This window comes from Micromys minutus (assembly GCF_963924665.1).
Source record: "Micromys minutus genome assembly, chromosome: 9".
NCBI classification, from domain to species: Eukaryota; Metazoa; Chordata; class Mammalia; order Rodentia; family Muridae; genus Micromys; species Micromys minutus.
In genome coordinates this window covers 24,185,104-24,211,119 of record NC_137978.1, presented here as the reverse complement: position 1 = coordinate 24,211,119, position 26,016 = coordinate 24,185,104, and the positions used below count along the sequence as shown (strand labels likewise).

The 26,016-nt window shown below is 42.9% G+C and overlaps 1 protein-coding gene across 4 annotated transcripts in view; it reads right to left on the bottom strand.

The window, feature by feature from the left end:
* Positions 1-26,016, bottom strand: part of DAB1 (DAB adaptor protein 1) — a gene marked incomplete at both ends in the record, with an annotated part of 238,912 nt that overhangs the window by 117,816 nt on the left and 95,080 nt on the right. For all 4 annotated transcript variants that reach the window (XM_080921819.1, XM_080921821.1, XM_080921820.1 and 1 more), the window contains one exon: positions 517-656. In XM_080921819.1, coding sequence (XP_080777945.1) covers positions 517-656 — 140 coding nt within the window. The remainder of the gene's footprint in view (positions 1-516; positions 657-26,016) is intronic.

Genomic DNA, 26,016 nt, shown 5'->3' with positions numbered 1-26,016 from the left:
TTCCCCTGGTTTTTCCAGCAAAGCCATCTTTGATGCCCAGCTGCACATGAAAGCGAGGCCGCCTTCCTTTGTTATGATACGTTTGAGTGCATCAGAGCCATTGCAAGAAGGAATGCAATCCACTGTGCACCCTCACATTCCTCACTAGAGGTTAAGATACATATAGGTTTTCTTTAAAAGTAACAAAAATAGCAAGAGAATTCAAACTATGTGAAGGACTATAGAATTTGATCATTTTGTGGCTTTCGTTTTTCAGGTGTTTTACTAGGAAGTTAACCAAGAAGAAACAATGGTTCACTCAAACAGCATGAAGAAGGCCTGGCTAAGTCTCTCTCTAGTAAGTGTCCAGGCAGTGTTTCTAAGCCACTAAGAATTTGTCCCAGGGAATAAATATGGTGATGCATCCAGGAGCCAAATCACTCAAGCAGTGTGGTTATCTGCCACAGAGCTGGTGAGCAATGCTCTCCCTTGCCCACGCTAAACCAAAGCTATTCTTAAAGAAGTGCTTGCACTCACCTTGAGCTTCATCATGGAATCTTGACATAACTTGTCTCCCCGAGCTGCGGACACTTCATCTATCCCAATCAGCTTGGCTTTGTACCGGACCCCTTCGCCTTTGAACCTCTTTATCAAAGTGGCTTCGCTGCGATCCTGACCTGAAAAACAAAGAACAGTGGATTGAGAAACAAGCATGCTGAGGCTCCGTTGGCTCACAGAATTTACCAACTGGGGGTCTACTTCCTGCATATACCTGCATGCCAGCAAAATCAAACCAATAGAAATAAAACAACATCTCCAGATGGAAACTCTGCCTCTGCCCATTTAAACACAGAACTCATTTACTTTGTCTGAGCATCTACCTTTTGGACAGAAAAGGAAAACTTAAAGATCATCACTGTAGTAAAGCAAGAGAACACATCCGATAACATGGGTGACATATCTAATTTGCTTTTGATACATGATAGGTACTGAATCAACAGTTATCACCAAGAGTTCGTGTCCGGATGTCTTGCTAGGGATAGCATCAGCACTGAGTTTCCAGTGTTTATAATTCTTAATGACGCTTTTGCCAGAGTCCAAGTCACTGCTTACATCCAATGCCACGAACTGTCTCATAGTAAAAGTTCAGAATAATTTCTTCACATCAGGTAATGACACTGACTTATGACATTGCTTCTGGTAACTCAGATATGCAGGAAAAGAGCCTCCTATAGTATTTGGTGTTGACTGTATCTTACAACATGCTGTTTTACTCATTATTAACATGCTATTTTACTACATAGATGAATCAGGAGTTCAAAAATACCCACATTAAGAACGGGACATACAGATGTTTATTATAAGCTTTATAAACATTCTTTAAAAGCTAAACCATTTCCATTTTCTAAAGGAAGATGGACATAAACTCCAGTGACTTGTTCACAGAGTTTAATTAACACTGACCACACTTTGCTGAGTCAGGGACCTAGACACTGGACCTACCATTCTAGCAACCTGGGGTCCCCCAGGCCTCTAACACTTATCAGTGGCTCTAACTCCTGACTATTTGCCTCTTAAGGCTTCCCTCATCATCACAAACCTGGAGGTCAGGATGTCAGGAATAAGTCGGACCAATAAATGCAGCACTTGGAGATACCATTTTGGGGAGAAGGGATGACTATAGGGACAAGTCTGAATCTGTGGTTCCCAACTCCTAATAGTCATTTATTACTAAATTCCGCGACTCCTGGTCTACCAATAACTAATAATAAATAATTGATACAATAGTCCTAAAAGCAAATGGTGTAAAGACACAAAGTCAGAGATAATAAGCAATATAAACATTAAATGCCGGACTTCTAATAGAAGACATGGCAGAGGGTGGTGCTGAGAATACCGGACGCTGGATCCCTTCTTTGGATATGTATCTAAGCAACTTGGCCTATGACAACCCAAGCTTTCCCCTGTCTGCTATGCTATGTTTTGTGACTGCAGACTGTATCTTGGTCTTTTTCATCATCTCATATAACCAACATATAGCCCTGCTGTTCTCATTACAAGTGACACTCCCCTCACTACTCAGACTGTCCCAGAGAGCAACAGTAACAGTGACAGCTGAAAGCACTCACTGGAAGTATGTTACACACCTCGAGTGACTACTCCTCAATAAGGCAAGTATCTTTCCACAGACCCACACCGGAAAGCCAGAGCAGAGAGGCCATCAAGATTATCCACCCACACTCACTTAGCAGGAACTGCACAGGTTTTCCAAATGCCAAAGCCTGGATTTGGGTCGGCACACACTGTGTTCCAAGCCTATCCGTTTAACGACTATGATTAATTGCTTTTCATCCATGCGACTTCTCTTTGAATCCCCAGTTTTACCTCGAATCAGAACTCACCTGGCCCAAATCCATTGTTCCTAAATATAAACACACTGGCAGGAAAAAACAAAACACAACAAAAAACCTCCACTGGGACACAGAGGGAGTTTGAAAATAGAATAGTTTCCAGAAAACTAGTCATGTCTAACCTCCCAACCCCCCTGCATCAGATACAAAAAGCCTGAAGAAACATGGGTCAAGCACAGCCCGCTGCTGAGGAGAGATTCACATGAGGAGGCAGAGTCAGGGCAGGTAGAAAGGGCAGAGATTAATAAGAAAATATTAGGTCATTTAGAAGAAAGTAAGGAGCCTAATTTAGATCAGGACCCAGGGCCAAGCTAATTTGTATGAAGGGCACTTATGCAGTAGAAAATCCAGTTTCTCATTAAATGCTCCACCATTAAAAGGGTAATTCTTCATAAGCACATCTTGAACAAGGTCTCAGTTATATTAGTTAAAAAATAAATAACAGATATCAGAGCCCTAAGTGTGTGATCTCACTAGAGTACATGCAAAGAGGGGGGCATCCTGCAGCTTCTCAGTCCATTTCAAGTAAAAGCAAACAGTGAAGCCACATCTCAGGACAGGCTAAGCAGAGGTCACTTGTTTAAGCTGAATTCTACAATGCTTCTTTGTCTAACGCCCAGCTTTTATGGTGTCCCTGACTCAGCCATGCAATCTCTCCTTTACTCCTTTGCCTGCTCTTTGAATTATGCTATGTAATGAGCACAAAGTCACAGATGACCACAGCAGTTCGGCCGATTCCACTACTTTCAGTCACCAGCAGTAGAAATACAGTATTTGCATCTTACAGAACCCACACATATACATATACAAGTCAGTGAGTGGTATTTGGACACTCACAGAATGTATGGTTATCACTTCTGTATAATGTTAGAATGCTTTGAAGTTCAAAGATTTCCCTTACCTATTGATATCATTCACTGCTGTGGTTTGAATGATAAATGTCTCTGTGAGGTTCTCAGAGTTGAACACGTGGTCCTCAAGTGGGGGTTCTGTTTGTAAAGGCTGGGAGAACTTTAGGAAGTGGCATCTCATTGGAGGAACTGGGCCACTGGGGGCTTGCCTTGGGGTTGTTTGGCTGAGCCTTTCTTTTCATTTACCCTATGCTTTTTGAGGTAGACTAAGTATGACCAGCTAGAGTCTGTGTTCTGATTCCATGCCTTTCCCTGCACAGCTACACCTTTCCTGCTTTAATGGACTGTATATCTCGCACTAGTAAGCAAAAACAAACCCTTTCTCACTTAAGTTGCTTTGGTCAGGGATTTCTTTTTTAAATCACAGAAAAAAGAAAGTAACTAATACAGAACAAGTGGTACATTGAAAGCCTGACCCCAAGGTTTTTAGGACTTTGGAACTATTTGGTGGCTTCTGAGGGTACGGATGAATTTGGTATTTGAGACTCAAAAAGCATACCATTTAACGGGCCAAGCTGAGAGAACATAAGGAGTGAGGATCCCACTCACCCTTCAGCATTCAGAGGAAAACCATAACCACCAGAAGTTGGGCTTGGGTCATTCCTCTGATATTTGGGCCAAGAATCTGGCTTTTTTCCGCCTCTGTTCCAAGAACCTGAATTGGAACAGGTTGTTGAATTTCAAGAAAATGGGCTCATTTGCCATTTATTGAGTACTTATTGTATGTTCTAAGATATTTATGAGTGCCTACTGTGTGTTCCAAGATGTCTAATGAGTGCTTACTGTGTGATCTAAGATGTGTAGAGATATGGCACATGCTCAGTATGTTGATACCACTCTATTCATGGTGGTTGCATCCTAATGGACAGGTCTTGTCAAATTTATTGATCAAAAATCAATAGATTTTTTTTTAGCCTTTCTGTCATTCTAGTCTTAGAGAGAATCACCATAAAGACAAAGCATCACGAGATCCTAAGTGACTATCATGAAGACTATGCATCAATATAGGAACTCAGAAGACAGAGTTGACTAGCTGTAAGTCATTGGCAACAACAAGCGGTGAGTGCACAACCATAAAGAGAAACTAAGGCATCTTGTGATTCTCAAACTGTAGCCTCAAGAGAGAACTGTCCAATTTGAACCTTTGCAAGTTGATGATAGTTTTCTAATCATTTACCAAATGTGAAGAAAATGATACTTGTATGTTACTAATATTCTTTGAAAAACAGATTCCATTAAGTTGGAAATGTGGCTCAGGTTCACCTGTAGCTGCCTGGGCATCCACGTCTGGGAGATGGAGAGTGTGCATGGGAGGCACACCCACTACTGCATTGATATTGTCCTGAGAAGATCATATCAAAGGGCCAACTGAGAAGCTTAAAGCCTTCTGCTCTGCTCTCATAGACCAGCTTTGATTTCCTAAGCAAGAGTAATTAATAGCACCAGAAATGGAAGGTGCTGTGGGAGGGGTCTTCAGCCAATTTTCTAAATCATGTGACAAAGGAGTTTTTAGTATCTCCTTGATTTGGATTCCAAAGTAGGAAGGTACTGGATTTACAAAGGATTGTAATATTGCCTAGAAACTGAGGTTCCTGAAAGACAAGCAATACCCATGTGAAAATAGAAGGCTGGGGATTCATCTTGTTCTCAATCACCACACCTTCCCACCAGCCATTACACAGCATCCTGGATGTCACCCTTATAGAGCTTCCTTATTGCTGTGTCTGATGGGTGTTTCTGGAGAGAAGATGGTCTCTCAAGCCATCTCTGAATGCCAATTATCCACAGGAGTATCTATGACCAATATCTGGGGTCTTACCCAGAGCTTGAACTATAGATAAATGTTGAGCATTTTACTCACAGTCATAGAAAACCAGTGTCCTTAAACTTTAGGCACTGAAAGAGAAAACCAGAGACTTTATGATCCCTACATTGATATATCTAGAGAAACACTAGTGCCAAAAAATAAACTCAGGTGTTCCTAAATCCATAGAACTTGGGCCCCCAGGGTATTATATACATTTTTACAATGAAAATTTTTTTGAACTTACAACTCAGAAGCTGGACTATTTCTTCATAAACGATGTGCATGCACTCTTGGAAATCATTCATTTACTTCATTACTTATTTTATCGTACACCTTCCTATAAAGCTAAACATAAATATATGTTTCATATTTCTCCTGTGTGCCCGTGTATTATCTGCACACCCAGGGGACTCTTTGCATCTCACAGTTTCCTTGCAGACAGTTCTGACTGAGAAATAACAACTTGAGAAGTCCTCAGGGAGTCACAGCAAACTGACAATGCTAACAAGATGTGTGTATTTCTAGCACACTTCTCTGCTGACTTTTGCAGAGTGTTGTGGGGAGCCCAGAGGCTACTGTCTTTAATCCACTGTGAGGTTGGAGTGGGGTGGCCATTATGGGAGAGCACCTGAAAGTTCATGGGAATGACAGTGGCTGTGCCTCCACGTCATCAGGTCTCAGGACGTCCGTACATCTAGAAATGACCTCAAGCTGAACTGAAGGAGGGTGTCTGGTGGTTAGATCAGAGCCAGCATTCCTCAGGAATAGATTCCCATCTGCCAATGGGAGTCATCGGCTTACTTTTGGCATAAGAGATATTGGGCTACTTGTTGCATATCAAAGCCTATGCAGACCTGAAGCCTTCTTCAGTCCCTATAGGTATCTGTTATATACTTTAAAGCCCATGCTAGCCTATGCCCCTCCTTTCTAATATCCCCCTTTTTGCTATTCCCTCTCTCTCTAGCCTCTCTCCTTTCCTCTCCTCTCTTCCCTCCCCTTCCTCCCCTATCCCTCTCATTATGCCCCTTCTCTTTTCTTGCTGTCACTCCTACCATTCTCTCACAGACAGCCCAGGTTATGTCTAGTCTGTTTTCTGTTCTCTCTGCATTGGACTCCTGGATATATTTTCCCCTTTACTCACAATTAAAACAACCTTCCCCTTAACACAGCATGGAGCAGCCACTGGGGGATTTTTTTTTTTTTTTTTTTTACTGTGCCCTGACATATGCATATAACCCCTTAAGCCAGGTCCCACAGTACCCCAAGTGGATTACTTCCTCCTATATGAGCCACCTCAGCACACTTCAGATGCCTAAAAATTCCACTGCCTCCTTCCCATTTGCCATGGGCTATATTTCCTTTTACAGCATCACCCCTTTCTGCATCTTTGGTCCAACACCTTATATGCCAATCAGAAGCCCCCATGACCATTGCTCTTGCCATGATTTTTTCCATTGACATGACTTGCCTCCTTACACACATTACCAATGCAGATCAAGTTCTGTTATGAGGCTTTTATTCAAAGCATCTCTCCATTCTTAGCCCTACCTGTTCACTAACTAAAGCTAACCTCCTTGACTCTTCACCTCTTACAAATTGCCCCATAATCTGCATCCTTGCTCAATTCATCTATGTAGCTAGGATTATACCAGCCTCCCATCCCCCACAATTACTGGTCCAGGGGCCTTCATCCAGATCAATCCTCTAAGATGTAAACTCTAATGGCCTGCTCCTGGCTCCAAGAGAATCACATGCTGAAGGATGGTCCCCAGTTGAGACTGCTGTGCTACTGAGACCTATAGGATATAGGCTTCAGGACCAGGGACTTATTCCAACTGGAAATGCCCTTGAACCAGTTATTACTTCATAGCTACATGAAGTAAAGAACAGGTTTCTACAGAAATACAAAGAAGGATTACCTCCCCCACAGACCCAAAGGCAACAGGGTAGAACAGCAGACTGAAACATTACAACCATAAGCCAAAAGAAGCCTTTCTTCTTTGGAAGTTGATTAGTTTGATGTTTCATCACTGGCAGAAAGCTAATACACTGTGTTCAACTCTGCACCTAAGGTTCTTTGGGTCCAGAAATCATTCCCATCACTTCATCCTTTCACCCCCTCCCTCTAATGTCCCAGACCCTGAGTTCTCTGCTCCAGAGAGTTAGCTGCCCAGTAGTCCCTTTGGTGATGAAGCCAGAGCATGGCTTCAGAGCTCCTATGCTCTTTTGCTGTAGACTAATCTCATTTGCACTAACTGCTTAACAGCACTCCTCCTCATTAGGCCATGAACTTCAATCAAGGCAGAGGCTCTACTGGGTCAGCTGACCACGCACTTCCTGGAGACTACAGCATTCTTAATAGGCATGGATACTTTTCCACCTTCTCCATTTCCAGCATTGGTTTCGGCACTCAGGACGTTTCAGTAACATTGTTTCCTTAGCTTTCTTCCCTATGCTTGAGCACCATGGAAACAAGGACGGATTCAGCTGTTTCAGTGTAGCCACTGGTACATCATAGGCCCATGGGGCCTCAGGCACAGCACAGAGCCGTGGGGCCTCAGGTCTCCTGAACAGATGAATGGGTAAATTTGTCCCTTCATTCTAAAGCAGTTTGCCAGTGTGTTCCACTGTCGGGAAGCCTCCGAGGAGTTTGTAAAACCCCTCCCATCATACCCCACTTCATCCAAACTTGTGATTCATCTCGTCTCCAACAAATAAAAGTGTTGATGTGCCAAAGTAAATTTCACACCTATAATTGTCTTAATGTTGGCTTCGCTTTATGTGATTAGGCAGGAACCAATGTACCTCATCAAATCCTGCTCACCTGCTAGACTGGAGGCCACTCTTTCCCGAATTAAAATCAGGCTGATTTCTCAGGACAGGAACCAACTCCCCAATTTTTGAACAGGCCTCCCAGATGCCATTGGAGGTTCCTTGTTCTGGAGCAGGGGGCACTGTTAATACTGAGGTGTGACACTAAAAGTTACTCTGCAGACACTTCGATATAAACCAACACCTGCAGGAGTCAGGTTCCAGGGAAGGAGGCGATTAGCACTTCTGAAACACAAGGGGACTGCCTTCAGAGTCTCCTGGAGTCGCACATGGCCGCCTACTCCAGGCTGATTGCTAAATGGCTAAATAAAAGACATTTCATACCCAAGATTATTGTCTTTGTAGCTCCTAGACTGCCTCCGATTATGATGAGTGGCCACACAAACCTAAGAGAGGCTGAGTCCTAGTGGTCCTTGCAGTTGTGAATGCCTTTTAACTTTTTTCCCCTAGTTACAGCATTCCCAAGTCTAAAGCAGGTCACTGCCAGCACATTCCAGGTGACAATTCATTTCTGTGTTCTGGACTCCTAACCCTTGCAGAAGTATCTTGCAGCTCAGCACACATGGGTGAAATAGGATGGACTCTGTGGTTAAGCAGCAGAAATTCCTTTCTCATGAGTCATGTGTTGGGCAGAGCCAGATGAAGGTATAGGAGATTGGTGATTTCTCAGGCTTGCATACTTTGTGTTTTCAAGAGCTACTCAGGGTCTGTCTGTCTCTTTCTCTCTAATGGACTCCACGAGCCATATGGAGTATAGAGTGTGGTGAATACGAAAGCGAGAAGAGGGGAGCAGGAGGGCACGTGCCAGAACATTCTAGGTTTTCCTTTCCTTAAGCAGGTGCTAATTCTATCCTGAGGATCCTCCCCTCTGACTTCACCTACCTAATGTGCCACTTCTAAATGTCATGTCCCTCAGAGCTAGAGATCTGCCTTATGAATGACAAGAGAACACAAACATTTAGTTATAGAATGGCTGGAATCGGGAAGAAGTATAAATGTAGGTGATACCTAAATGTCTTGTTTTAATAGAGTTCCTTTGCATTGACCTTGGAGGCAAGGACTATTATACACTCAGGAAGGGATCTGAAGCATAGGGAAGCAAGGTCACTGTGTCAAACACACCTTCAATGCGATGGAAAGGAACATTGTTGACCCTCCGTGGGAGGAAGGCATTACGATGAGCTTGTGGTATAATACCTACTATGTGCATTTGGGATAACTAGTTAACTCAACATTCTCAGGTTTTCCATCCGAAAGGGGTGTGATTATCTTCATTTCTCAAACCCCAGGGGATCTGACATGTTATGATGTTCTTAGCACTCTGCCTGGCACTTGGTGACCCTACTGTAAATTACGGCTTTGGTCCAGGAATATATTTCTCATCAAGCATCAGGAGAAACAAGTTTCCATACTGCCTCAGAATACTTACCCAGCTGCTTGGGAACTTTCTGGTTCATAGGAATGAGAGTACAATCAGGGGCTGAATGTTCCAGCCTGGAGTCAATGCAGAAATCACCTTCTAAATTATTAGCACTGAGCAATGTCCCCTCCTTTTGTTCCTCTCTCTGACTGGCAGACCCGATGATCAGAGCATTTCAAATGATTTTCTCCCAGCCCATCCAGAATCAGGCTGCCTGTTCCTTGCAAGAACCCTACTGTCCGGTAGATTTTTCAATTTGAGAACAGATTTGTCAAGGAGGACTTTGAGGGCCAAACACAGAAATAACTGATTCTACTTAGATTACTACTGTGTTACTACCAAGGTTTGATTTGCAGTGGACACATAACTGTATACTAGCTGTGTGGGAATGAAGGCTGAGTCTGGAGAATTGACTAGCTGGGTAGCAAGCAGAACAGAGGAAACACACATGGAGGGCTGTTAAAATGGGTTTTTATGAGCACGGTTGCCGTCATAATTGCTAAAGGATAAACTAATTAAAAAGCTAAGATAATATTCAGCCTACGACTCTAAAACGATGTCCTGGCAATTCTAAAACAGTAGAGACACATGACACAGTCTGTCTGGCAGAAAGTACCAGGCCTCACTCCCACATTTGGGGCCCCCAAGAATCTGCCCTTAAAGCTAACCAATGCCGTTAGTGGCACCTTATTAGGGATGGTTCTCTCATTCTTAGACCCCCATCTTACATTCAGTTCCCTGACAAAATCTTACTATCCCGGGAGCCTTGGAGATGACCCACCTGACCACCTCAGTTTCCTCTCCAGAACCCACATAAAGGTGAAGGGAAAGTTGTTGTCTGACCACCATCTATCTGCATGAATTGTCACTGGCAGACACAGATGCTCAGCAAACACCACGCATAGGTACAAACAGTAATAACAAGTAATAGTAAAACTGAAAAAAATTACTACTGTTTGTTTGTCCTTAATTCTAGGCCTGTTTATACTTGAATTAAAAAAAATCTATTGTATAAAGTATATGGTAATGTGGAGAAACTCTTAAAAAGCAATAGATAATACTCTTTGGCCAAGCCCTCTCACTTTACCTAAACCTTCAAATAATTGTCTGAAGCCACATGTAGATCTCTGTGTGGAAAGGAGCTAAGGAGCCAGGTCTCAGAGCATCTGTTCAAATACCACTTCTATGTTTCTCTGAATAAGGCTGAAATATTTCTCATGTTTGGACGGTGTAAGCCCCTGGGCACCATCAAGTAGACCAGAAGGTCCTTGAGGGCAGCTGTGCTCGCTGTGAGATGCAAAGAAGTAAATTGTACCCAGTGCATCCCGGGTACTCAATGAATCTTGGTTTGAAAGATCTGTTTGCTAAGGGAAACTGCTTTAACTTACTTCCCAGAGTTTTCAAATACCACCTCTACCCAACACATATGCATAACAGTTTATAATCTTGCAAATCCAAGTTTAGATCTTAATCACAGTGTCTGAAATCTCAGCATTTGTCAATCAGAGGCATTGGTACTGCAGCTCAGGCATTTTTGTGAAGCAAGAAGGCAGCAGGAAAAAAAAATTTAAAAGGTGACCTCACTGTCACCACCAGTGGGCCATTCACTTCCTCAGGCATAAGGAAAAAGAATGAGACAGAAAAAAAGGGGGGGGGGAATCTCTTAGGGAGCACAGCTACTACCTCTTAGTGAGTACACTATCACTCTTCCTTGCATAGTCCTCTCTCTCTTTTGTCCAGTCCTCCTGTCATTATCAATGTCACCCACGTCTCAATGTGTGGTATTTTTGCCGGCCAACTCAGGTCTCCTGCCATGGCAAGGCTGGGAGTGCAACTAAGTTGCTTCCTCGCTCTGTCTGTACCACAGGACCCACCCCAGCAGCGTTTACCTCTGGACACTGCAGTGCTCATCCACAAGCTTCCTCTAGCAGATTTCCTGGAGCACAATGAAAGGCAGGACCACAACCAATGCATTTAAAGGAGTTTTCTGAGATAGAGAGTCTTGGAGACAGACCAGCCAGAAAGCCTCCATGGTAACTTGGGAGGAGAGCTTAGAGGTACAATGGGGACAGGAAGAATTCACGTTCTCCAAAGTAAAATACGTGATTCTGAATCTCACACAGCCCAAAACAATTCTGAGCCAATAGTTTATCACCAAATGTGGATCCAAGGCACCTGGCAGCACCCCCCTCCCCGCCCCAGTAGCCAGGTCACATCTGTATGGGTGACAATAGGAGTACCAATCCAAGGTGACATCACTGTCACCACCAGTGGGCAAGCAGTGTACTTGCAGCCCACAATTCACAACTCTTTGTGGTGAATGTGTGTGAGTGGGGATCTCAGCCAGCAGAAAAGCCCTAGAGGCAAAACACAGGGTGAGTAACAACCTCAGGAAGACAAAACATAACAAACAAACAAAAAAGAAAGAAAGAAAGAAAAAGAAAAGAAAAATACAAACCAAAGCAAACAAAACAACCAAAACCACCCCCCAAAAGAACCCGAAGTCAAAACCACGATAAACAACAAAAAAACCACCCAAACCCAGCCAGGTGTTTCCTTTTAACTTTTGCAATTTCTGTTCCTTAAACTAAATGCTTCTTAATAAGCTTCTAATTATAACGTAAAAATATGTGCAGGACTTAAAATGTAGCAAATGCAAGAGAATAAAAAGGGGACGACACCCCTAATGCCACCTGGTGATATTTAAGGCTGCAACGGAGTACATGCTTGTCCAGGTTTTCCTGAAGTATTTATACACACATAAACATCTCTTTTTTCCAATAATAAGTGTATGAACATATGTTCATGCTGTAAATATAGGGATGGAATCCTGGGGCCCCAGGCACACCAGGCAAGCACTTAACCACTGAGCTCCAGCTTCAGCCCTGTTGCTTTAAAAAAAAAAAAAAAAAACTGGCAAAGAATGATGTATTTTCTCTCCTACATAACAGAGTTTGCAGCAAGATTAGTCTTGGCTGCACCACATTGCATCCTATAGATGTATCATAATTTATTCAACAGACCCTATTATTGGACAGTTACAATGTTTCCAATTAAAACAGTACAAAGAAATACAATCCGGAGAATTACTTCTAAAGGCAATACAGAGATGTACTTGCCCCCTGAGAAGGCTCACATAGAGGCTTCAGTGTTGATGCTTCATCATGTTCCCCTCCCCCCTTCCTTTCTCCAGTTTCAGAAACATGTTGGCTCAAAATAGACAAATGTGTGAAAACAGATGTAAAACTTTCCTCTCTTGTCAGCTTTCTTCATGAGAGGCAAGAGGGCACTCAGAGGATAGACGCAGACTGTGCAAGAGCCTGGCCGAGCTGTCAAGCTAAGCCTGACAGACCGACAGCCAGGCTAAGCCTGACAGACTGGCCGCCAGCGACCTAGAGGTTCTGAGGTAGGTGGAAGGCAGTGCTGGTCAGTGGAATCCCTGGTTTGAAGTTCTCCAGCATCCTGCATTCATACTGGGTATTTGAGAGTTTCCTCTGAGGCTCAGGCAGAGGTTAATTAAAACACAAATGAACAGGAGTTCTCATTGTCACGAGTAGCCTGCAAACAGCTACTTTCTTCTGTACTGATACAATGTTCAGGGTCATCTTCATTAGAAAAACACAGGATTTAGTGGGATATCTCTGCTGCCAACTTACTTGAAGAGTGCCTCTTGTAAGTGAGATTATTTGGGTGCTGGTATATATTCTGGTGCGAACAAAGCTTTATCTTCCCTCTGCCTTCTAAACAAGAGGGCTGTGTATACTCTCAACTGATTAAATCATTTCTTCAGAGTACAAAGAAGTACGTGTGATGGAGACAACAGAGAGGGCAAATCAATTATTTACTGAGGAGGCTTCGGTATAAATTACATTTGATTAAACTCAGAGATAAATCTCAGTGATGGTGAGTTTAAGGAGGATGTACAGGGGTAGACAGTGACTAAGTGTCTCCAGCAGTGATTCATAATAGATGCAAGGGCACAGGCCCAGCCCTGGCTCCCCACACCTCTAATGTTTCTATTCCCTACACTCACACTGAAGCACCACTCTGTGCCAAGCACTGGTTCGTGTCCCAGGATACATCAATGAATGACAGAGAACAAGAAGCCCATTCTCCCCTGGAGATTCTGATCTTGGAGGGGCAGGGAGGAAGAAGAACCCATGAATAATGGGAAGGGTCTTTCCAGAAAGTGGCACGTGTTCTAAAGACGGGGGAGCAATTTGATTAAACAAGGAGTGAGTCAGGTTACACTTATTGTAGATAGCTGGACCCAGGGAGACGTTGCTGTAGAGAAGACATTTGCAAGGAATCCCGGTAAGGAAGAGCAGTTATGTTGGGAGGAATGGAGCTTGAACTGTTCAAGATGTGACCCCGGGGAGAGTGAGGAAGTGCAGGGGAAGGGGTTGGGAGAGTGGGCATGTCCTCAATGACTGCATTACCAGGCAGGGAAAGTCAGGATTGCAAGCTTGATTCCAAGCAGAGTAGAAAGCCACTGCGGGCTTCAAGAAGAGACAGATGCTTAGCAGGAAAGGGTTGTTCGCACTGCTCTGTGTTCAAGGGAGGAGTCCAAGCAGGGCCAGGTATGCTAGAGGAGAGCCACAATGAGAGGAATGGAGGAAGTCTAGACTAATGACCTAGGTCAAAACTGGTGTGCTGGGAGGCCTTGCTTTGGTCAATTTGACACAAACACAGACGTATCTGGAAAGAGAGAATCTTTACTGAGAAAAATACCAAGTCTGAAGAGCACTTTTGTAATGAGTGATGAAGGAGGACGGGCCTATATCAACAGTGGTGCCATCCCTGGGCTGCTGCCTTTTACAAGATAGGAGGTTGAGCAAGCTGCAGAGAGCAAGTCAGTAAGCAGCCCCCTTCATGGCCTTTGTGCCTCAGTTCCTGCCTCTGGGTTCCTCCCCTTTTGGAGCTCTTCCCCTGACTTCCCCCTGTGACTTACAGGTTCCTGGAAGTGTAAGCTGAAATAAATCCTTTCTTCTCCACATTGCTTTTTGCTACGGTGTTTTACCACAGCAAAGAAACTCTAAGACAAGCAGACAGGGCTTACCAAACACAGAGACTGGAGACAGCAGGAAAAGAGAAGAGCTCGGGCAGTTTAGTGGAAGCCAGAGCGACTTCTCCAGGTAGAATTCTTCTGACTGACATAACTTTGTTCAGAGAAGGTGGCGACTCAGTGTTCCTTCTGTTCAAGACCTTTCATATCCAGTTGTGCTAGGTACGAGAGGTTCAGGAGCAGAAAAACAAAACTTCCAAACAACCAAAAGGTATAATCCGGAGTAAATCAGGAATCTGAGGTAGTCTCTGTCACAAAGAGAGGCTCATCTCTTCATTTATCATGTGGAACAGACAGAACCAACATGAGGACATATAGCCTGTTGACATAGTTCAGACATGGTCCCCATGATTCTCAAGATTGCATGTGCTGAAATTTAATCTCTACCGTGAGATATTAAGAAAGCAAAAAAAAAAAAAAAAAAAAAAAAAAAAAAAAAAAATGTAATCCAACCCTGGGGTTTTGAGTAGAACCTTGGCAAGGTGATTCAGGAATAATTAGGATCACTAGACTGGATCTCATGATTGACTCTGTGTAAGAAACTCAAAGCAGACCAGAAGAAACACACACATGTTCCCTTTTTCTCACCATGTGGTAGTTCTCTGTTTCCTCAGGGCTCTGGCAGCAAAAGGGCAAATGACAAAAGTAGCCTCTGACCTTAGACTTGAGTATAGTGAGACAGATTAATCCCTTTTCCACCAAAACTTAGCCAGTCTGTGTGCTGTGTGTGCAAGAAGAAATAAGAGTACTGCTTCTACTTGGCAGAGCTGCCCCACACACATGAGCTTCTTCCCATTCGGTAGATTTCACACTGAAACACTTTGGCTGACCCTTCAGATCAGTATATTGGAGTATTGTAGTCCCTGGGCATTTGGAGTGCATCCATCTCAGATGTGAGAGCTGGGACCTGTCTCATTTGTCAAGAACTGATACTGGCCTTTTGTGATACATGCCTAGATTTCAGTGATTGAGCAGCTATCCAACCACTCCCCTATGACATTCGTGGTGACTGTACTTACACACTGTGACCCGCCCTCTGGCCCCTCTTGATTGCACTGGCCTGTAACACCTGGTCCGCCCGTGTGTTATTAATCAGAGGGCTGTATTCCTGGGAATTGAATATTGAGGCAGAGAGAATAAGGGTGAAGTCAGCTTCCCATTATGAGGGGATCATAGCATGTCACAGCTGGTAAATTAAAAAAAAAAAAATCGAGGTAGCTATTTTATTTTTCTTACGGTAAATCAGGGAAACAAAACCAAACATTAAAAAAGAAAAAGAAAAGGAAAAAAAAGGAGGAAAAGAATCCTAGAAGAAGTGACCAGAGAAAGAATGGAATGTTAGGGTTACGGATGCTTTCAGATTTCTGGGTCCCTGCCCAGGGTCTTTTTCTTGGCTTTAGCTGATTTCCAATTCCTGGGTTACTGTCTTTCTTGGCTCTGTGAGACATCACTGGGTTCTTACGATATGCTCTATTATTTAGCTCTCTTCAAGTTGATTCTGTTACTTGAAGCTATTTAAAATTTGTTAATAATGGATAGGAATTAGGCCATGGAATTCCCCAGGCTAATGGGGGAAACTCAATTAAAAGTCAGAAAGAAATCTGATAAGTAGAAACATCCTGCAGCTCAAAAAGTGCATCAGGAAGATGTCTGATGCAGACACCAGCTTCTCCTTCACCACCCGAAGTCAAGGAGATCCTTACACAATGCTTGGCTAAAGGAAGGGATGTGTTGGACCACATCTGCCTCATTTTTCCATGGACGTTTGTCCTTCTCCCCACTCTTTATCTTAACTTCAAACCTCCTAAAGAAGCTGTGGACTAAGGCCTTCGGGCTGAGATGATCTTCGCTCCATTTCCACATCACAATTTCAGACTCTAAACTGTCTAGTTTTTTACTTTCTCTCTCTCAATGTTCTGCTTGCATTGAATCTGGAACAGAACAGCCACCCACTTTCCTCTAAAACAACTTCTGTCTGTCTACCTTTTGCAAATGAAGACCAGAAGGGTCTTCAGGATCAGAAAGAGAAGGGTGAAAAACCAATTGGAGCCTTGACATCACCACAAAGGCCCATCTCTCCCTAAGGCTCATAATGGTTTGTTTGTGAGAGTGATTTTAATGATTATTCAAACTAAAGGGAAACAGAATAGGAGGCAAATTCTGATCATGGGCAATAACAGTAAGGCAATCAGTGGAAAAGAGAGATAAGAACTAAATTACTTTTTGCTTAATTTGGTGAATAAACAAACAAAACGAAAGGATTGGAATCTTTCCTGTGAAGGGCTGAGACTGTCATTTCCTAAGCACTAGTTCTAGGACCAGGGAAAAGTTATGTGCCTGCATTACTTTTTATATGAAGCAATCAAATCATTCAACAACCAGTGACTCATTCTCTGCAGAGGAGGAAAGAGGTTTTTGAGGTCAAGGCACCTGTCAGGGGATCACACAGACAGTAAAGTTATACAGTTCCTTCAGGATTTGGTCAGCAAGTCTGTCTCAGTCCTTTCATTTCTTAAGCTCCAATTATGCTTTCTACCTAAAGAGTAGCAAATTGTGCTCCAAGCAAAGCACTGAAGGAGCATATGTGAAGAAGTCACAATTTGGATAAATGGGTGGATGGATGGATTGATGAATGGATGGATGGATGGATGGATGGATGGATGATGGATGAATGGGTGGGTGGGTGGATAATGGATGGATGGACAGATGAATGGATAGATGGATAGATGGGTAGGTGGATTGGTGGATGGATGAATGGGTGGGTGGGTGGGTGGATGAATAGATGGATGGATGGATGGATAGATAGGTGGGTAGGTGAATGGATGGATGAATGGATGAATGGATAGATGGGTAGGTACAATGGTGGATGGATGAATGGGTGGGTGGGTAGATGGATGGATGGATGGATGGATGGAAGGATAGATGGATGGATGGATACATGACAACCAGAAGGACAGAGCATTTTTTGTGGAAGACCAAGGGGGAAGGGCTTTCAGAGAAAAACTCTTCAAGGAATACCAACACATGGAGGTTGAATATTCTCTTACCCACAATACTTGGAAGCAAGAATGTTTCCAGTTTTGAACCTTTAAGGACTTTGAATATATCTGGTCATATAAATGTCTCTGATCTGAATATCTGAAACACTGAAGTCTTCTATTCAAGTTTTGAATGTGGACACCGTTTAGATGGGGACATGGCCAACTGATAATCATCACTGTGGGACCCAGAAAAGTACTGAAGAATGACCAATTATCATATTTATGGCATCCAGGCCCTATGAGTCAGTATTACTATTTTTCAACTTTCTACAGCTCACAATTCATAGACAGCATTTTTCCACACCCACTTATATTCCATCTGGCTATGAACAAATTCAAATTCAGGTTTCCAAATAATTTATTTTTTTTCTTCTGAATCATGTGCTATCAATTTTTTTTAAAAGATAAAAGATAAAGAAACAGAAAGAGAAGAAGCAGCTACCAATTACAGGCATAATAAATTTTAAGGCCTTTGTATCACCTCAAGGAATTTACAATCAAGTCAGAGTGGTAATACATAAACCTCTGAAAACTGAAACAAGAAATCAAGATAGAAAAACATGTGCAGAACAAGAGAAGTCAAGGCCCAGGCCAGCCTAAGAACAACTAGCAGACATATTATATTGAGCAGTATTGCAGAGACAAAAGGTGACTTTGAACTACAATCCTCAGAGGGAGTTTGGAATGGGAGGTAGGATTAATACCAGATTCAAATAATACAGTTTGGGGAAGAGAGGGGACCACACCCAGACATGGCTAAACGTTAAACCAGTGTCAAATACTGCAAATGAGCCTGTATGGAATTCTGCTTAGTAGTAACTGCTTTACAATGCTGGATATTTCTTATGAGCCAGAAACGGTACTAAGCCCATTGTGGTGCACACTCATGTACAGAAAAAGAACCCAAAGAGCCATGAGTTAAGAAGATGTGACAGCAGGAAGAAGGGCTTTGAATCAACCTGGTCCCCAAATCCCAGCTCCTAGTGCACACTACCATCTATGCAGCTGGATTGATTCTGGATGGAGATTCTGGATGCCAGCTTAGATTTCCCTCTGGTCCTTAGAACCAGGGTCCAGTATTCCTGCTTATGATCCAATGATAAGGACCTGGGCAATCTCTCTTGAGAGAGTGCATTATAATGCTATTCTATTTATCTCAGAAAATGTCACAGCTTTCTAACTTTCTTCCACACCAAAGAAAACAAATTCTGGCCCGTTTTAAAAATATAACATCCAATATTTGCTCCATGCCCACCCCCTAAATAACAGATAGCAAGAGATAAACCTTGTGGACACATTCCTTGACTTTAGAGACACTGCAGTCTTTCCTATTGGAAAAGCAACTTAGTTATTTTTACACCGGTTTCCCTAACATTTGCTTTCTGCTTTAGCACTGTAAGGTTCAGTTAAATCCTGGTTCCCCTATCTTCTTCACACATGCACACATCTGTCTATTGCTTTACACCATTTTCTCTGGCTGGAACAATTCCTCTTATCCCCCACCAACCTACTAGGTCCTACCTTTCACCTTGTTGTCCCCATAGTTTGTGCCCCCCCACATTTTTCTTGTCGTAGGCTAATTCTCTTATAACCAGTGAATTTAGTTCTTTCCAAATTGCTGGTTTCTCACCCTTATATCTGTCCATTCCCAGACATGACTAGGTGCTCTTTCTCCTTTGTACCCACTGAGAATTTCCATAAGAATGATTGCTAGCAGAATATGAACCCCCTTACTGGATGTCTAATGCAGACTGGTCATCCATAAAACTCTGTAGACATAAACAATGAATTATGACATGGATTCAGTAGTTTGTATTTAGATATTTGTGCATATACACATGTATTGATGATGATGATAATAATGATAATAATAGTAATAATAAAAGGGGCTTTGACTTCAGGATGGAGACAAGAGAAGAGTTTGAGGAAGGAAGCATAGAAGAAGAAAAGGAGGTAGTGTAGTTCTATTTCAATCAAAAGTGCATTAAAAAAAGAAATAGGTTTAAAAAAGAGAAAAATCTGTGGGACTGAGATTTGCTTAAACTGAAATAGAGAATGAAACACCGGACTGCAGAAATTAACTCATTTATCAAGCAACTGTTTTTAGTCCCAGATGAGGCTGATAACCTTCAGGCAGACGTATCTAGACGTATCTTTTCGGAAGTTATAAAGAAACTCACTTTCACAAGTGTGGGCTATTGTTTTTGCCGATTTTTAAGCAGTACTTACTAGCTGTCAGGTGTGTGTCAGAACACTCAACACACATTATTTTCTTTGTTTCTCTCAAGGATGGTCCAGTGCAGTTATTCTTACTCTCTCCACTTATGAGTAAGAAACCCAAACTTCTGGGGACCAAGGGATCTGGTGAAGGTCATGCTGACAGCTGGGATTTATATGAACCCAAGTAATGCGATTTTTAACTACAAGCGTGATAGTACCTCGTTGAGCCATGTAATTAATGAACATTATTATACTTAGCAAAGCACATGGCATGTAGTAATGATGTGATAAATGTGGCAGGAGACAGATGGAGGGAAGGAAGGGGGCCGACAGAGGGATAAATAGTGCGAGCCATATTCACTCACAATGGCACATAATTCCAGGGAGAGAACTGTCAGGTCAAGTGCTTGTCATTAACCTATTTTTATAGAGAGAGGTTCGGGCAGGTGCAGGGGCTTTGAGAAGTTTTTCCAGCTTGATGCAGGGCAGGTGTGGGATTAGAACACACGCCCTTTGACATGGTCCCACTGTCCCCTTCCCCCTCCAGACTTTCAAGGGTCTTCCCCAGTCTTTGTATTCCTGCAGTGTCTAGGAAAGCAAAGGCTATCATTCTCCCCTAGATAGAAGGGTGTACAGATGTGAGTTTCAGAGGGTCAGGGTAGGGTCACCCTTCCTCTCTGTCTCTGCATGGAAATCACCCAGAGGTGTGAAGCTTTTGATGCTTCAAAACCTTCTCTCCACTGGAAGTCACAGCCCACAGGCAGCTTGCACTGCAGGAGCCAGGCTCCCTCACCTCAGCCTGTAGCACTTGAAGTCTCTGAGATCCTAGCACCTCAGATCAAGGCAAAGGGTTCAATACTGCTTGGCAGAAGAGAGAGAGACTGTATTTTGTGTTGTGGATGGGAAAAGAAGTCCACAAAACCCTCTGAGCTAAAGGATGCAGGGCTGGAATTTCTTTACTATAATGCTGCTGACAGATGTAATACTTGGTCTATTGTACAACCAGAAGGAGGATTTTTTGCATATAACATCAACCAAAAGCAAAGCAAACAGTACCAAACAGGGCCAGTTTCAAAGAAATGCTAGGGAGCTGGGTAGGATGCAACCTTGGTCACAAACTCACAAAGGAACTCTAGTGTGAAGTATAAAATTGCACAGTTAACATGAATGACAAAGTAGGGTGACTGGTGGTCACTTAATCACCTATGGGGGTTTCAGAGAATCCAGTCTCCTGCTGACTTCTCCACACCTGCAAACATCTTCCCTGATGAAGGGGAAACAGGAAACCTAAAGCAAAGAACCCTTCTTTCCCCAACTCTCTGAGCTGCTTTAAATGGTATTTCAAAACGATGCGCATGGCAACGCATTTACAACCACTCTTCCTTTTCAGGTTAGCCTCATAAGGCAATTTCTCATGGAGAATCATCCACAGCAGGATGTGTGGCAGATTACTGCAGAGGACCAACCACCACCAACAACCCACATGTTACATATCACAGGGAGAGAGGACAACTTCCATGTGCTCGGTGCAAGATCAGAACTAGGAAGCCCTGAATACATGGGTTTCCACCCTGCAGAGGGTTCCTGAGGCAGCCAATTTGAAGCTACCTCACTGAAGCTGGGAGGAAACAGGACACAGTAAAAGAGGAGTACAATAAAATCAAAGGCTAGGTGTGTTTTAGTCTGCCAGGGTGACTGTATCAAAATGATACAAACCAAGTGCCTTAAAACAAACTCACCATCTAACTGCTCTGAAGGTGAGACATCGAAGACCAAAGGCCTTGGCTGGGATAGATGGCGTCTCACTCTGAGGGACCCTGTTCTGTCTGCCTTCGGCCTCTGACTGGTTTGCTGCCAATACTTAGTTTCGGGTCTTGAAGACACATCTCCCTGCTCTCCGAGGACACCTTCCTATGACTTTCTCCCCACCTGTCATGTCCACAGCTTCTTATTTTATTAATATATCCATCATATATTGGAGGAAAGCCAAGGACCTCAGCTTAAGTAAGCTCCTTTATAATGATGGCAATTTCCCCGAAAGCAGGTCATTTTCCAAGTTGGAGCATGCCGATGCAAACATTTTTCTCTAAAGGAAACAAGAGGCAGTTTTATCTGGAGTCAAATATGAGTGACCATAGTCTAGGAACCATGCCCTGAACGGCACATTGGTTTACTGTGTATGAAACTGCAAACGTCACAGAACAAGAGCACAGAGTAAATTGAGGCATTTATCAGATACGTTGGTAGGAGCCAGGGATAGGCAGACCAAACACATGGAGAGATTTCTTCTGTTGATTTCAAATGTTATCATAGAACCTGCTTGAGTTTCAGAGTGAGGGTAACCTCCAGTTCTACTGAACAAACAGTCTCCAAGGTGGGATTTCTGTTCCTGTTGTTGTTGTCTTGGTTCTCTTTTATGTTTGCCTGTTTTTATTTTGTTTTGTGACAGTCAAGATACCAGTGAAGGTCAGAGAGAGGCCAGAACAATGAATGAGGATTAAAGACAACCTGACACAGTCCTGACTCTCAGTCGGAAACATTCTAACTGCCCAACCACAACATTCTAACCCACGGGTCCGTCTGTAGACAACCATGTAGTTTTATTGGCCGACAGGCATTAGGACTTCGTATCTGAGCTCAGAGAGAGGCAGCACAATTCAGCTCCTAACACAGTTGTTCCATCCCTGTCAGATCATTTACACTTTGAAACCATCACACAGAAGGCAGTTGTATCCACACTGACAAAAGGAAATAAAGAAAAAGAAAGAAAGCTGAAATTCAAGCAGAGGACAAATACAGTGGAGGAAAAGATGAAGGTTACATGGGCTGTGTCTCATCACCCAACTATCTGTGTTCAGCCTTCAAGTGCTCCCCCAAAGCTAGAGTGAAATCTGAGGTGTCTGCTCTGCCAAAAAGTCTTTGCTGAGTGGTACCAGAATACTACTTCTTTTTAAGGTATCTCCAGCGGGTTATGTCACAGAAGTGACCAGAGTAGCTCTGCATAACTGCCACTGTCACCAGAGTGCAAAGCTAAAATCAAGACGCTGTTATACACAAATATACCCCAAGGTCAAAAGAGCCTAAAAGACAAAGTGGGGAGGGTAGAGGTGTGTGTGTGCGAATGCGCACTCGGGCGCGTGTGCACACACACACACATACACACACACACACACACACACACACACGGGGGGCAATCTAGAGCAGAAAGGATCTTTCTGTGGAAATGTCGTAAGGGTGATTTTGTTTCTATTCTTTTGTTACTGGCCATAGAGAACAAACAACAACCCATCATTTGATGAAAATGTTAGCTGTGGTTTACAGAGAGTGGGCTTGATCCTCTGCACCAAAGTAACCAGCAATTAGACAAGTGTTTTTCTCCCCATTAAAGATTAGGAATTGGGGTCAGGAGGATTGATTGCTGAGGAAAAGCACTGGATTCCAAGTCCAGTTATTTAGGTTTTGACCCCTGAGATTCAAGTAGAAAGAACTGACTCAAGTTGTCCTATGACCTGTGTACCAGACCATGGCATATATATCAGCCCACCCCCCACGTATGAACACACACACACACACACACACACACACACACACACACACACACACACAGAGTTATACTGTCTATAGGGTTTGGGGTTTGGGGGCTCTTAATTGTATGATTTGAAAGTGTAGAATGTCATAACTAAATCTGTAATTGCCTTTTCCTATATTTATATCAAAAGAAGATATGGACCCTATTTTTAAAAACCTCCAATGTTGGAATCCCACTTTGTTCTTTCTACAATGTCCGCTTCCTTGACAGCAAAGAAATGCTGGTTGCTATCAGAGAATCTGGATGTGGGGATCCATCCGGCTCCAGAAGAGAAGGAACCAACCAGAGGGAAACCCCACAGGAGTGCTTGGAATGCTCCTCTGATTTACAGCCTTCACCTTCAGGATCCTAAGCAGACTGGACCATGGGCCTCTTAGACCCCATATCTCCATTTGTGTTTGCAGACTCACTGCGGGTCTCTCTGTATTCCATCTCTTGAGATCTGCCCTTGCCAAAGCAGCCCCAGACATGGGCCTCAGGGCAGGATCACCTTCCCTTTATCTGGTCAGAATCATTCTTGGATGCAGCTGGGTGGCATATTCAGAAGGCCTGGTAGGGTCTAAGCCATACAAGGAACCAAACCAAACCAAACAAACAGAATGAATACGGCACACAGGTTACCCCGGAAACCCCAGAAGCTAAAAGGAAACTAGATTAAAGCCAACGAAAAAGGTAAGTTACATCTTCAAAAGTTATACTTACGAATTCAGTTCTTTATATACCAGCCACTCCATTTCCAGACTCGACTTTGTTTAGAAGCTTCACAATAATGTGGTGAGGTGGAGTGAACAGGCCTAGAATGGCCTGCGTCTCAGTCTGAGGGCTGCTGCATTCTGAACACCAAAGCCAGACAGGCCCTTTGTACACAGAGGTTGGCTGCAGTCCAGTCCTCCACATTTGCTTCTGAACCTGCTAGTGTAAGCTGACTTTGATAGGATCACATGATTTTTGAAATATGCGATAAGCTTGTAAGATGAATGTAAAAGAGGAGTTGTGTCAATAAAAATGACAATTTAAAATTCGAGGATGACCCAAACTGCCGAGGTTTTAGACGGCAACACACTGAGAAGAATTCGGTGGAAATACACACAGATGCCGAAGTTCTATAAAACTCCTAAGTACTTTCTTTCACCCCTACATTATTCTTAAAGAGCTCAAAGGGGAATTTATACAGGATATGCTTTATATATGGGCTTTTCACTAAAATCCAGGCACAACATTCCAATTAGCAAAACTGTACTCTAACCTCAAGAACAGGTACAAACTGACTTGGTATCAGCATCAAAATAGCTATAATTCGATATTCATGCATTATGTGTTCTCAGTGAGGATAAAACTGAAAGGTAGCCATATTCTTAATGATTCACACTTTCCATTATTTTCTTTGTAGATCACCTGACAACTACAGGCCCCAATCTTCTTAAGTTCTATTAGCAGGACGATTTCTCTGTTCAGAACTCTAGGGGAAGTGTTCTCACTAAGTAGGTCAATTCTACACCATGTAATTGTGGTCACGTCAAAGCATCTATTTGTGAGTTTTCTTGTTCAACCCATTTGAAGTAGGGTCATATTTATAGCATCACAAAAAAAAAAAAAAAAAAAATTACAGCCAGGAAAAAAAAAGTTTGAGCATTTGGTTCCTTAGTGGACACAAGGAAAATATTAACCACTACAGTACCATATCCACCATGAAATAATAGGGCCAAATAGCCCAACCATGACCAAACCTGGAGACTTCGCAGAGACAACAGTGTCTATAAATCCACGATGATTTGGCTTCCTGGTCCCTGCGGTGAGAATTCTAGCTACTGTTGGACAAAACAGAGAGTATTAACCATATCAGATTGACAGCCCCAGTAAATGTCATGTGCAGAAAGCCAACTTCGGGGCTCATATGCTCGTGTCTGGAGTTCCTGCTTGAGGCTTTCTCCTGACTAGAGGCATTTTCATATAATAGGTGAAGATGAATAGATATGTGCTTGTTTTCAAAGGCAAGCTTTGTTTTATCCTGGCTGTGTCCTTTAGGACAAGTCACCTTACCTTTTTAAGGCAAACTTCCTCCATTTATGATTTTATTTCCTTCCTTAGGTTGTTGGAAGGCACAGACACATGATGCACCCTGGGTGACCTTTTAGTTGCAAGAGTAACTAGTGTTACCCATGGGGATGTTAAACATACATCCTGACACCCTAATCTCAATCTCATGTGCTTTAAAATAGCACAACTTCTTCACGTTGGATATGGAAAATGTGTAATTTGATTCTACTTTACTTTCCTCGAATGAGGAGGGGCTGGCTGGCTTTCACTGTTTAAGCAGTCTAAGGTTTTGGTTATAGGCAAAGATTTTTTTTTTGTTTTTTTTGTTTTTGTTTTTTGTTTTTTTTTTTTTTTGAGAAAACTCCCCAGGAGAAGACAGGTAACATTCTCCCACTCCTGTGTTTTTATAGCTCGATTTCCAAAGCTTGCGGCTACATTGCTTCACCCGTAAGATAGAGCTGTGACTATCCTCCTGATTAGAGCAGTCTAAAGATAAATGTGATCATAGATGGGAAAACATGAAAAAGACTGAGGGTATTGAGTGTCAGCAAAGGCAAGGTCCACATAGCTTAGTGTAAGCAGGACTCCAGGAAGCTGAGGATATAATAATTAGAAATTAGAAATATCTTATAATTCGAGGCAAACATAACATGCCCTTAGACTCAGGTGGCTTGAATAAGAAATGCTCTGTAATTTGAACCCTG